This window comes from Urocampus carinirostris, chromosome 20, assembly GCF_059441175.1.
Source record: "Urocampus carinirostris isolate Australia breed hairy pipefish chromosome 20, RoL_Ucar_1.0, whole genome shotgun sequence".
NCBI lineage: Eukaryota > Metazoa > Chordata > Actinopteri > Syngnathiformes > Syngnathidae > Urocampus > Urocampus carinirostris.
The window spans coordinates 25,776,326-25,791,099 of record NC_142368.1 but is presented as its reverse complement, the minus strand read 5'-3'; the positions used below and the strand labels follow the sequence as shown (position 1 = coordinate 25,791,099).

Sequence of the window (14,774 nt, the reverse complement as noted above, 5' to 3'; positions counted from 1 at the left end):
GTTTTTTATCTGTTTACCTTTCTCGCCAACAATCGAGCCTTTTTAGCGTTCTAGCAAGCCATCTCGCTAAGTTACTACTAAGAAATGTATATCAAACTGGGGCCACTTAGCGCTATTTAGTTACAAAAAGTAGCTCTAGGAAACGGTTGGAAAACCCTTTTGTTGATGGATATTCGTGTTGTCTAACGGTTTTTGGGGTGAAAATACTATAAGATGACTTCTTGATGTATTTTTCATTAAAAAATGGTTTTCTTTCCAAATCCCTTGCAAATTGTCCTATTTTTTTGTCTAAAAGTAGACCCCCACCCCACCCCACCTAAAATTCAGGATTCTATTCCAGATGGAAGCAGACATTTCAAGGAGTAATAATCGACTAACGAACCGATTTACCATATCCTGCACTCTACTGCAATATACATCTTTATTCAGAGGATGGAAGCGATAGAGCACAAGACAATAGTAATGCAATGTCAAATCGGTGTTTTCATAAATCGTTTCCATGTTTAATTGCCACACTAGCAACACTTACAGTGACACATACGCGCATTCACACATACACACACACACACACACACACACTCACACAAACCTCATCAATAAGCTATCATTGCTCCCCCAACTGTTTGTCCTTTCACTTTACTCTTTATTGGCTTCAGCCGGAGGGACTAATAAATTTTTAGGTCCTAGAGGAAATAAAAACACTGAGCAACACACACACACACATACACATACACGTACATCACATTTGATTTCTATTTTAATATAATTTTCAAAAAGCATAGTTGCTGTATTTATCCGTGGAATAATGAGATAATGATCCTCCTTGAGGAAGTAATACAATGGGACAGGGGCTGGGAATCTATGGCTCGTGAGCCATTTACGGCTGGCTCTTTTTATGATACATAAGGCTAGGAGATCAAACAGACTTGTTCATTTACCAATCCACGTGTTCAAGTCAAGACATTACTGATTAATAGAGGGGTCAGTCCAGTATATATAGGACACAATGTTAACTACAGCTTGCAGTCAATGTGTCACACCAACAATATGGAAGCTCATTAAACAATCTATTTTCATTTTTGAGGCACTTTATAATGAAAAGCCACATAACAAACTTTAAATACCCATAAGCTCTAGCAAAGCACCTAGAACAATTATATTGAGCGAGCGGTAGGAATGGGCGGAGAGGACAGGACCTGCACACCACTCCTTCTCGCCTAGCATCGCCTTCACTGAAAATAAAAAATGCATTGCAATCATCATTTGCAGGATTTTGTGACATTTTTACAAAATAACTTTATTATTTCGTACAAAAAATGAATATCAAAATGAGCCCCGACACTCTTAAGTAACTGCGGAAGGGAGAAAAATGTTAAGTGGTATATTTAGATTCATATGGGACATAGGCTCAGGCATTATTATTACTGTATTTCATGTATTTTATCAAATTATCAAACATCAAACAGTGAAATAAAATGTGCTTCAGATTTTTTTGGGGTTTGGCCAGTTTGTTAAATTTGGTCTTAAAATATATTGTGTGGCTCTCTCAAAAACCATCAATTTATTTTTTGCTTTTATGGCTCTTGGAGTTGAAAATGTTCCCGACCCCTGCTTTATATGGAAACTCTTTAAATAATGTACGTTCAATGTTGAGACATTTTATAATAAAAACACAGAACAACCTTTAATTACACAAAGACGCTAGCCAAACAGACAGAACAATTTGATTGGGTGCGTGGTCGGTTGTGGGTGGAGCTATGCACACACAGCACACTCCCCTCTCTCTCACACAGGTGCAGTGCACTGGAGAGAAATACATCTATAAACCTTTCGGTTGCAGTTTTTGTGACAGCTTTACAAAAGAACTCTGCTTACACCATGTTTTGAAACCATTATTTATGAAAAAAAATTAAGGTTGGAGAGGGAGGGAGACAAGTTTAAAGTGGTATATTTGTTGATGTGCTGACACAGGCTCTGGCATTATTATTATTTCATAAGTTTTATTATCCAACGTTACAAAGTGAAATAAAATGCGCTAAAATTAGCTTTTGTCTGGAGAGCGGGTTTGGCGGTTTTGCTGAAAAAAAAAAATCCAAATACTTTTTCTATTATTGCTCTTTGGGTCAAAAAGGTTCCCTACCCCTGCATTCAAACATAGACGTGTAAACTACGGCCCATGGGCTACATGCGGCTTTTCAGGCTTTTTCATCCAGCCTGCCAAGCAAAAATGCTCAAAATATAATGACAGTACATATAATATTAGTTAAAGTACTAGTAATATAAACATTTGGGGGGTCAACTTTGTCCCCATGTTCCCTTTGTGTGTCTACAACAAAAATATTACTACAAGAATCCAACAAAATTACTACAAAACAAAATATCAAACTTTGTGCTTATAAATAGGGATATATTATAATATATATATTTTTTTTTCATTCTGAAAAAAAAATACATAGAAGTACTGCAAAAATACTACTACAGTGTAGACGCAGACAGTGAGGTGCGACGAGGGTCAGTAGTGTGTGCAGGGAGTTGGAGTGGAGAGGAGTTGAAGAGAAGTTGTGTTCAATAAACAGGGCTGATTATGTTGCTCTTCAAAGTGGCCGCCCGAGTTTTTTTCCTCACTGAGAAGTGATCCGAGACCTCTCTAAAACGATAAGCTACAACAGTGTTGTGTATGTAGTAGGGTTGTAGTCGGATTCAAAGACAGGCATGGACGGTACATTCATAGAGTGTTTACTTAACTTCTTCCTCGGTAGTTCTCAAGCACAAGTACAAGGCTGCACATTAGTATACAGCGACACCGCAGGAAGGGGAGTGTATTACACGACACCACATATTCCCTTTTTGTTAGAATAGGACACAAACAGTAGCATTAATCTAAAATACGCAATAGCTCTTTGGTAAGTATGAGCTTATAGAAAACATACATTTCAATATTCATTACCAGATTAGAGGTAAATATTTATCAAAGGTAAGCAACATTGTAAGGAACTATACTGTCAATATCGGTAAGCAAAAGTGTGTAAACCTTGTAAACGTAAGCAGACTGTATGAAGATCACATCAAAAACAAACATGACAATTTTTAAAACAATGAACATTCATCATGTCTTTTTTTTTTTTTTTTAAACATCACCACATCTTTCTGTATCTTTTTTTTTTTTAAGTCACGTAATCTTGAAGCCATGCAGGAGCATGTCGTATTCTCGGTGCACTCGGAGAGGGATGTGGTGAGGGCACAGTTTCAGGTTCAGGTGGCTCAGCACCTTGGTTGCTTGGCAGGAGGCAAGCGTCAGCATCAGCAGTCTGTTGCGCTGAAGCAGCAGCACAGGTGGAAGAATGGGCAAGGTGGAAAGCGTTCCACACCTTTCCATCAGACAGCAGATAAGTGGCTAGACCCTTTTGGGCTACCACTGTCAGTGGCTTGGTGAACTTTGAGTGTCCTTTGGCAATGATTCCAGGTTTGCGGATGCGAACCGCAGAGCCAATCTGGAAGCTGGGTGATTTTGCACCGCGACGTTTGTCGGTGTATCGTTTGGACTTCCGTTGTTTATTTTGAATGTTTTGTAGCATGTCGCCTTTGTCAGCAGTGGGACGCATGGAGTGAAGACCTGTGATGTGAAGCTTTGTATTCAGTGGTCTACCATGCAACAGTTCAGCGGGGGATACTGAGGTCACGGCATGTGGTGTGGCTCTGTAAGTCTGTAAAAACTCAGTGAAGAAGGTTTTCAGTGGTTTACCTTCGATGTTGGCTGTTTGTAGACAGTCCTTGAAGACTCTGTTGAAACGCTCAATTTCACCGTTGGCCTGTGGGTAGTACACAGAGCTGCGACGGTGTGTGATGTTCCTGTCACTAAGGAATGCTTCAAACTCAGTCGACACGAACTGAGGGCCATTGTCAGTAACAATTTCCTGTGGATTACCTTCTCTGCTAAACACAATGGAAAGAAAAGTCATAACAGAGGCAGAAGTAACATTTGAGCAGAAGGCAATCTCAGGCCATCGGCTGTAATAGTCAATGAGGGTGATGGCGAAGCGGCAATCAGCAGGCGCAGAGTGAATAGGACCAACATTGTCCACAGCAACCTTTTCCCAGGCAGCAGTTGGGGTAGGCATAGGCTGTAATGGGGCAGTACGTGTGGTTGCGGTTTTGTCATGCTGCAAGCAGGTGGTGCATGATTTGATGGCGAGCTCAACATGAGAATCCATTCTTGGCCACCAGTACAAGTCTCTCAGTCTTTGTTTTGAGCGGACGATCCCTTGGTGTGTAGCATGAGCAAGTTGGATCATTTTTTTCTGTAGCTGTTGTGGTATCACAACACGATGAGTGCCACGCACAATGACACTGTTCTGCAAGGCAAGCTCATTTTGCACACGGAAGTATGGCACGATGAGGGGGTCAAGGCCTTTTGCAGTACGAGGCCATCCCTTCTGCATGTAGTGTTGCACCTTCTGTAGCACTGGACATTCCTCACACGCACTGGAGAGCTCATCAGCAGTGACTGCAGCAAAGTCAGGAGACACAGCAGCCACCATATCCAACTCCATCTCCTCGTGGTCGTCTGTGATGGGGAGAGGCAAACGTGACAAGCAATCTGCAGTAACATTCTCATGTCCCGGTTTGTATTCGATTGTGTAGTTAAAACACAGCAGTCGAGCAGACCAGCGAGCTATTCTCATGCCTGCACGTCCAAGGCCTTTGGTTGTGAGTAGAGTGGTCAGTCCGTAAAGTGAAGTGACGGCCCCAGAGATAAGTACGCCACTTTTCAGTCGCCCAGACGCATGCCAAAGCCTCTTTTTCGACTGTTGAGTAATTTCGCTCGCATGCAGTCAGCGTCCTGGAAGCAAATGCAATGGTCTGTTCTATGTCACCTTTCATTTGTGTCAACGCAGCACCGATGCCATAGTCTGATGCATCTGTTGTCACGACAGTTGGCAGGGAAGGGTCGAACAAGGCGAGTGCAGAGCTAGTAGTGATGATCTCCTTCACTTTGGAAAAGTTCGCTTGCGCCTCTTCAGACCAGTGAAATGTAGCAGACTGTCTGAGTAGAGCACGGAGAGGTTCCACAAGCATGGCGTAGTTGGGGATGAACTTTGAGTACCACGCAGTCAGGCCTAGGAAAGATCGCAGAGATTGAGCGTTGTGTGGAGGGGGAGCTTCAACCACAGCCCGTACATGACCAGGATCTGGATGTAGACCAGAGGCAGAGATGAGATGCCCAAGGAAGGACAACTCTGTTTTCCTGAAGTGGCATTTTGCAGCATTGAGCTTCAGCCCACTCTCCTGTAAACATTTGAGGACGGCGTTCAATCTGGCGTCATGTATTTCAGGCGTCTTCCCACTGACAATGATGTCGTCCAAATAGCACTGTACACCCTTTTGACCAGCCAGGATCTGAGACATCATGCGTTGAAAGGCACTGGGTGCTGATGCCAGGCCGAAAGGCACTCGTGTGAAACGAAACAGTCCATCTTGTGTTATAAACGCTGTAAGGTCTCTGCTGCTTGGATGTAGCTGCACTTGGTGGTATGCATTTTGTAGGTCAATCGTGGAAAACATTGTAGCGCCACGGAGCTCAGTGAACACCTCCTCAATGTGTGGCAGCGGGTGACTGTCGATCACCACAGCTTTGTTTGGTTCACGTAAGTCCACACACACACGAAGGCCACCTGTTTTCTTGCTCACGACCACCAGAGGCGACACCCAGGCAGACGCGTCGACTCTCTCGATGACGCCATCAGTTTCCAGTTTCGTCAGCTCCTCCGACACCTTGTCACGCACGGCATATGGGAGTCTGCGTAGCTTTTGCTGGACTGGAGGGACGTCTGCACACACTTTAACTTTGTGTATAAAACCTGTAGCAACGCCTAAAGCATTTGTAGTGTTGACAGTGTGACTCATCTCCAATGCGGCAGGTGTTGTAATCTGCCCATCTTGTATGTGGAGGCGAAGTGCAGTGAACAGGTCCATTCCCAGTAGTGGAGTACCGTCAGGAACTATGTAGAAGTCAGTATGTGCACTCTGGTTGCAGTATGTAGCAGTAAGTTGAAGACAGCCCAACACTGGAATTGGCTTCTTCATGTAGGTCACCAGACGTACAGTAGGCTTTGAGAGAGGCAAGTGCATGAATGATTGTCTGTAAATTCTCTCTGGCAGAATTGAGACTGCTGAACCAGTGTCTACAAGCAGGTCAGTAGTAATAGACTGTTCATCATTCGCATGGAGAGCAACTGTACACGTAAGGCGCTTTGGGACTGCAGCTGTAGGGGCTACATGACACACAGTAAGTTCTGGCACAGTAACTTCTCTCACTGATCGAGTAGGAATTTCGCTGCGGCACACTTTACTAAAATGTCCAATTTTTTCACATTCGTTGCATTTTGCATTTTTAGCAGGGCATTTGGGGTCATTTACTAGATGAGAGTTGGAGCCACAACGGTAGCAGGTTTTGTGTTGGTTCCTTTTATCTCTCGAGCGCTGTGTATGCGTACTGCTCTGATTCCTTTTATCTCTTTGTTGCACGAGCTTCACAGGAACGTCGGGCACGTGCACAGGCGCAATAGCATTAGCTTCTGACATAGCGGATTCGATTTGTGTAGCAATAGCGATCGCTTTGTCAAGTTTTAAGTCCGTTTCCAACAGCAAACGTTCTCTGATTCTCGAAGAGGACATCTTCTCAATAAATTGATCCCTAATCATATCATCAGCAAATGTGCCAAAGTCACAGTTAGCAATTAATTCCCTCAATGCGGCAATGAACTGAGCAGTGGTCTCGCCCGGTCTCTGAGCACGCCGACGGAACTTGGTACGCTGAGCAACGACATTAATCTTCGGTACAAAGAAGGTTTCTGGCGCATCACAGGCGGATTTGTAAGAAGTGCCAGTGTCGGGAAGGGAAAGAAAAGTTCTCTGCCCATCTGTGCCTAAACAGTGCAGCAGTAGTGCGCGTTTTCGTTTGTCTGGCATTTCGTTAGCAGTCAATGCTAGCAGGTAATTTTCGAACATCTGAATCCACGTGATGTACAACATCGTAGGCTCACCCGGGGTTTCAAGCAAAGCAAGGGGTTGTGAGATTCCGATCCAAGTCATCCTTGTCGCCAATATGTTGTGTATGTAGTAGGGTTGTAGTCGGATTCAGAGACAGGCACGGACGGTACATTCATAGAGTGTTTACTTAACTTCTTCCTCGGTAGTTCTCAAGCACAAGTACAAGGCTGCACATTAGTATACAGCTACACCGCAGGAAGGGGAGTGTATTACACGACACCACAAACAGTAATACTATACTGTAGTGGAAAAATAATACTACAGCTATATTACACCAAAATTCCTACAGAAATACAACTACAGTAATATAAAATTTCTAAAGAAACACAACGAAAATACGATGGAAATACTTCTACAGAAATACTTTTGAAAAATTCCAATAAACATATACTATGGGGAAAATACTACTTACAAGAAATATGACAGAAATACTAAATAAATACTACTACTGATATATTACACCAGAAATACTACAAATATACAACTACAATAATCATACAAAAATACTTCGGATAGACTACAAATATTCACCTATGTAAATACCGCAATAATACTACATAATTACTACTATGGAAATGCTACAAAAATACTACTGCAGAAATACTACAAATATACTGCACAAATCCAACTTCTGAAATACTACAAAAATAGAATAAAAAAAAAAACTACGTAATACGACAAAACAAAATATTAAATTAAAACAGGGACGTACTATTTCAGTTTAATTGTGAGCACTTCAAAACCAATTTGATGAAACAAATCTATTTAAAAACAAATTAAAATAAATATAACAAGCATTATTTTACTTGTATTGTTCCGACATTTGCTTCACTTCTGCCTGCCTTTTGCAATTCAATGATAAAAAAAATAGGTGCCCGTTCCTATTTATCTTACATTTCTAACAATCTTATCTATCTTTCTCCAGGTCCAAATAAGAATCGGAGGTGCCTTAGCACATTTTGATTGTGAAGAAAAACAGAAGATTTAAGACTCCCACTCCGTGCTTCCCTTTCCCAGTCTTCTGTGGCGTGCGGTGCAGACTGATGACTCTAACCTGTCACCTAGTGGTGAGAAGTAGTAACTACAATGCCCGGACTGGTGGATTTCAACCGTTTTATTGTATATGTGCATTAGAGGACCATCAAGACCAGATTTACTTTTTTTGGTAACTCTTGTAGTGCCTGACAAGAAATACTGACCACCTAACGAATGTCAGACATTATTTTTCCCACCCCTGTGCTCGGAACAGTTCCGATTCCGAACGTGAGTGAAGACAATGTCGAAAAATGTGAATCTTCTATTAATGTTTACAGTTCAAAGTACTGGAAGAAGAAGGCGAGCGAGCGCTTTTCCACCTCTGCTGCCTCGGTTATTCGTCTTCCACGGACAGGCGACTAACAGAGTGCCATAGCAAGACTGAAGTGTCCAAATCCAACACGATAAGGACAATCATCGTCCTCTTATACACTGCCTAAAAATAATTAAGGGTTTGATCATTTTGGCGTTGTAGGGGTGCTTGAAATCCTTAAAAAATCATGAATTTTGATGTTGTGTTTTCAGAGTCAGGAAAATGCTTGAATTTCGGGTGACGTGCTGGAAAATGCTTGAAATTGTTACCATTGCCATGTTTCTTGGCTGTCTGACTCTAAAGACCACGCAATAAATGCGTGAAAATGACGCCGACATGCCTGATCTGGTAGCTTGTCATTATGGCGTTGTCATGTGAAGCATCACCGCCCACTACTGGTCTTACCCACGAAGACAGCTCTATTTAGAAATCCGGCTGTTTTGGCTCAGCTCACTGAGAAGCCTAAACGTCTCCTTGTATAGTGTGTTCTTTCAATAATATAGTCATAACAATATTAAAACATTATGCAGCAAATAGTAATAATTTCATGTTTTGCAAAACACACAAAATAAATTAGAATATTTGCAGATCTACAAAAAGAATTGGTAAAATACAAAACAATTCTAGCTTTTTACACACTGAACAGGTTTAAAGTCGAACAGCAACACAAAATCCCTGAAAATGTAAAACAATAAAATATTTAAATTAAAAATATTAACTTTTCAGCGCTTTAAATAAATGATAAAATGTAAAAAGAAATAGCTATTTACAATTCTATCTTTTGAAAAACTCGCCGAAAAATTAGTTAAAATGAGTAAAACAAAAGATCAGCAGTCGATTGAAAGTTTGAATGCACTCTGCTTTGGAGCAATCTATATTAAAATGAGCCCACATTTTCGTTCATTTTCTGTGTTCATACATACAGAACATTTTTCTAAATTTGCCTTTCGTATTAAACTCAATTATTACCCAACATCCAAGTGTGATGTTAGAAAAAGCTCATGCATTGTGGAAGTAGAATAGCAAAATTCATGACAGTTTATAGCTGCTCATTAACACAAAAAGAACATAGATCATAGATAGGAGCAGCTCAAAATAGCACAAAGTATGTGCTGGCAGAAAGATATCGACTTTATTTTTGTCATCAAAGTCAACAAAAGAAAAATGTTATTTTGATCGGGGCTAGATTTTGGTTCCTGTAAAGGTACTGGAAAAGTTGGCCTTGAAATTTTGAAAAGTGCTTAAATTTGGCCATAAAAAAGATTTATAAACCCTGCAACGAAACAAACCCTTTATTATTTGTTAGTTTCAAAATCTGGCTAGACCCCTTGTCACCAAATCTGAAGGATTGGAAATTTGGCTGGATATAAAAGCCACTCACAGCTCAGCTGCCTGTACGCCAATCAAATGACCCTTCTTTGAAGCATTAATATGTTTTTACTTCGATTCATTACTTTGCCGTAGGGTTTTTCCGCCTTACTGGTAACATTTGCACTTTGATTAGTCGCAATACTTCAATGTGTTTAAGTTAGACCATTTTGGCTCATTTAGGTAAATATTAAAGGGACATTGTGTATTATTTAGTGCCCCCTGGTGGTGAAAAAAAGTTATTTATTTTTTCGACATAATAAACAAAAGCGGCACATCGGCTGAGTGCTCAGCGCGTCTGCGGCACAGCTCTGAAGTCATGGGTTTGAATCCAGCGACCAGCCTTCCTGTGCTGAGTTTGCGTGTTCTCCAGGCACATTCCAAAAACTTGCATGTCAAGTTAATTGGCCAGTCCCTAGGTGTGAATGAGCGAGTGAGTTGTCTGTCTCTGTGTGCCCTGCAACTGGCTAGCAACCAGTTCAGGGTGTCTTCTGCCCAATGTTCAAAGTCAGCGGGGATGGGCTCCAGCACACCCGCAACCCTGCTGAGGATAAGCGGTGCAGATAATGGATTGATATGTTGAAAAAATTGCATTTGTTTTACATAACATGGCCCTAACCTAGAGAGAGCTGAAATAATTGTCCAGAAGGTTTGTGCTACAGGCACCTAAAAACACCAAGATTTCCCCCAGGTCTGGGCTAAAAAAAATGAAAGAAAATGGTGCGGTTTTGTCACTTTGGGTCTCCGTTATTTGAATTCTTCCTTGTGCTTTTTCGCACTTATTATTGGTTGCCCATTGCAGCAACATCTAGTGGTCAAATTATAAACAACACACTGTCCCTTGAAGCCATGTATTGGTTTTACACCACCTGCAAACAAAAATATATAATTTCATTAAGTTATTAATACTTTTTGTATTATTTATATTTATTTCTATTTTACTCTCGAGGACAATTTAAAATGTTATAATTTCCTTTATTTATTTATTTATTTTTTTACAAATAGCGGAGTCTAACGGTTCTTTGTATGCAGTTTGAAAACCACTACGGTATTGATATGTTTTCACCCTTTAGTGTTCTGTCAAGGATTTGCCTAATGTGACTAGTAGTTCAATAAGGAAGCGTTCAATTTTGGCTCATTTAATTACGTTTTAAGTCATGTATTGATTTTTAAACATCTGCGAATTATGTTTATGTTGTCAAGAAAAAGACAGTATATCATTTTATTAAATATTTATATTACTTAAGGTTTTGTTTTACTTATATTTGTGTGATAATGTTTTACTATTGAATAAAATGTAAAATGTTATACTGCCTTTTATTTTTTTATTTTTCACAAATAACGTCGAATGTTCTTCATACAGATTGTGGTTTAAATCCCACTAGGGTGCTGGTATGTTGTCGCCCTCTAGTGGCCCATCAAATAATTGCTAAATTTGAGGCTAGTACAAGTACAGTATACATTCAAAAGTCAGAAGCGGTTTTCCTTTTTATCTTTGATGACGGTCACAAATGTTTTAATCAATGTATGTGTACAGTTTGATTTTAAAATTGAAAGTAGGCGTTGTAAAGGTTCCTGATTACAGGTTATGATGGCTTTATATTGCTGTCAGCCACTGCATTTCAATGCTAATCTTCTACATATTTAAGGCCTTCTATCAGATTTTAAAAATATATCAAAATATTTAATTTGGCTTTTCATTACACTCTCTGCATCCCAATTAATCTGTGAATGTTTCATTGTTACACCAGACTGTCTTGAATTGCACTAGAAGGAAAGCAAAACTCAACTCTCCGAGTTGGACTTTTTGGATTATTTGGACCAAACATTGGAGGCCTTGCTTGTTTACCAGGTGACTCTTTGACATAAAGGATTTAAAAGAAAAGAAAAAAAATCTTTCCTTCAAGGATTCTGAACCTTTTTAGATCTCACCTCAAGGACTTGACAATAGTATGTGTGTGTTTGCATGAGGTGTCACCAAACTGTGTATTTACTACCCTCAAGCCGCTCATGCGTGTCTTGTGATTCTACGAGGCAAACTGTCCTCAATGTGAACTCTTGTTGTTTTTCTACTAGTGAGGGTCGTTCATGGAGGGGGAATTGTTAAAAGGGTAAAAGAAAAGGAAAACGAGCAGAATTGAGACCTGAAATTGTAGATCTTTTTTAAATAATGTGTTGTTTTTTTCGATTTGACTAAAAATGTATGATGTCGTGGACAGGTGGCCCTGTGTTTTTACTGTGAGCAGGTGAGCAGTTTCTCGAGATACGAGTTGATTTGTCCCACAATTTCACTTGTAACGCAAAACTCATGTTTGTAGTTTTCTTATTCAACCACCAAAAAACACTTTACGGAATTTACGAAACCATATACAAGTAACAATGAAATGGTGTAGAGGGAAAAATGTTCCCAAGTTTGCACGGTTTGGCTTTTTTAAAGAAAAATCTTGTTTTCATGATGAATATATTAATTGTTTTAAAAAAAATCAAAAGCCGCAAATGACATAAAAATCAATACTAAAAAAACACACATGTTATTTTAGTTTTGTGTTATTACGATAATGTATTTTTAAATGCTGAGTATTGTGAACAGAACTGTGGAACTCCTAGCTAAAGAACCAAATGGATAGCGCATATTATTTGACAGCTAGATTTCACTCTTTTGTGTAGAGCAGGGGTGTCAAATTCATTTGAGTTCAGGGAGGACATTGTAGAAAAATAAATCTCACAGGAGACTTGTGGATTAAACAGAAAGGAAAAGCTGGATAAAGGGGAGACAGAAATAGAGGAAGAAAGAGAGAAAGGGAAAAGACAAAAAGGTAAGAGAGAAAGGGAGAAAAAAAAGAAAGAAAGAAAAAGCAAAAGAGAAAAATACATAAAGTGATAAAGGAAAAAATAAAAAACAGAAAAAGAGAGAAACAAAAAGGGAAAGGAAGAGAGTTAAAAACAGTGAGAGAGAAGATAAAGAGCGAAAAAGGAAAATAGAAAACTAAACAAAAGTGAGAGAAAGAAAATGGGATCAAAAAGGACAGAGAGTTAGATACATATAGATGGAGAGAGAGTGAAAGAGATACAGAAAGAAAAGAGTGTACGACCTAGATAGAGAAATGGAGGGAGATGAAAATAAAATGAGAGAGAAAGAGAGATGAAAGAGACAGAGAGAGAAAGAGATAAAGATAGAAAGAAAGGCAGAAATGAATAGAGCCCCAGTTGCCTTGTGAGTGGCACCTGGCTTCTGTGACATTCAAACGACATATTTCAAACTGAGTCATTTTTCTCTTGTGCTTCTCTCAGTGTTGTGAGGTTTTATTTTTAATCTATTTTTTTTACCCGTAGAAGCAAATGTCTGTCAATTAGGTCAGCTCCCGGTAGGTGGGGCTCGTGTTACGTCTAATATATATATATATATATATATATATATATATATATATATATATATATATATATATATATATATATATATATTAGATATATATTTTATACTGAGGATAAGCGGTGCAGATAAAGGATGGATGTGTTAAACACAATTCATTTAGCATCATTCTTAAGTCTTTCCCCACTGACAGTATATTTAATGTTGCTTATTATACGTGGCAGTATATTTTTAAAAAGCGAAGGGGTCTCTCACTTAAAGCCTGTCTTTTGTAATTACATTTAAGGTTAAAAATACTGTATAAACAGAAGAACAATGATGGGTGTATAGTAAAAAAAAAATAAAGTCAGCGAGATGGAAGCAACAAATAACGGCTGAAATGTGATTGGTCAAATCAGGCACGTCCAAAGTCCAACCCGGGGGCCAGATAAGGCCCTTGTTTGAATTTTTACTGGCTGTCAGAACATACGGTAGCCCAAACGCGTAACGTTTCACACCAAGCTTTATTGCGGAAGCGGAGAAGTCAGGCGTGGGACAACAAGCGCCAGCAATTCGGCGATCGCTGCACAAGAGAAGCAGGAAGCACACGAGATCGGAGCGTGGTCAGAAGCTGGAAACGAGTCGAGCAGCCGGGACGGGAGATCGTAGCGCGGTCAGAGATCGGAACAAGTCGGGTAATCGGAGACGATCGGGAAGCCAGGGACAGAGGATCGATACCGGATACAGGATTGGTCGGGAACAGAACGGGAGCCAGAATCAAAAAATGCTTGCCTTGCAAGTGCGGAGGTTCGCTGACAGACTGACCAGGAGTGAATGAGAGCACTGAGTATAAATAGGACGGAAACCAATCAGGAAACAAGCAGCAGCGGGAGCCAAACGAGCGGGCACAGGTGAGGACAATGGGCAAATCTCGACACTGGCATGTAGCCTCTGTTATAAAATTAGTAGCATGTGGCCCGCCAGTAATGTTGACTGCAGTTTAAAATACATTTGTGCAAAAAAAATAAAACACCCTTTCGCCAGATGATGGTAGTAGCCCTTTGCCGCCTTGTACTTGGCTTTCTGTGAGAATTTTAGCCCACCCCATTCTCGACCCAGCGACTTTAAATGAAAAAAAGGAAAGTTGACTTTGAGGGTCACCGCTTAAAAGGACAAGTGGAAACTGGAGTTTTGTTTCACTAAAACAACTGTGTCCGACTAATTTGCTCATAGACTGTGGCTGTTTTCAAAGAATATAAAAAAAAGTGTCTATTATTTTCTTCTGGAAACAAACACTGGGAAAAGGTGAAGCAACTGAAAGCTGTTTTTATGGCACAGCAGCACTTTTTCACAAGACCCTGCGAGTCAAATAACGATGCTACAAAAGCGAGCTATGAGATTGTGATGCTGATCGCCAACAGGGTTGGGTAGGGTTAAAAACATCTTCCCAGCAGCACATCACCCCCGTTCTCCAACAGCTACACTGGCTTCCTGTTCAACATTGCATCAGCTACAAACTGATCCTATATACATATATGGCCATTCACAACCTGGCCCCTCCTTACCTGTCCGACCTTCTCCAGGTGCACGTCCCCACTCGCTCCCTCAGATCCTCGTCCTCCCTCCGACTGTCGGTGCCCCCTGCCCACCTGAGCACCA

The 14,774-nt window shown here is 40.3% G+C and overlaps 1 protein-coding gene across 1 annotated transcript in view; it reads left to right on the top strand.

The window, feature by feature from the left end:
* nkain2 (sodium/potassium transporting ATPase interacting 2) overlaps window positions 1–11,982 on the top strand; it is a 95,473-nt gene extending 83,491 nt beyond the window's left edge. The window contains exon 8 of the mRNA XM_088325005.1: window positions 7,976–11,982. Within this exon, the coding sequence (XP_088181131.1) occupies window positions 7,976–7,985 (10 nt within the window). The 3' untranslated portion in view covers window positions 7,986–11,982. The remainder of the gene's footprint in view (window positions 1–7,975) is intronic.
* The last annotated feature ends 2,792 nt before the right edge of the window (window positions 11,983–14,774 follow it).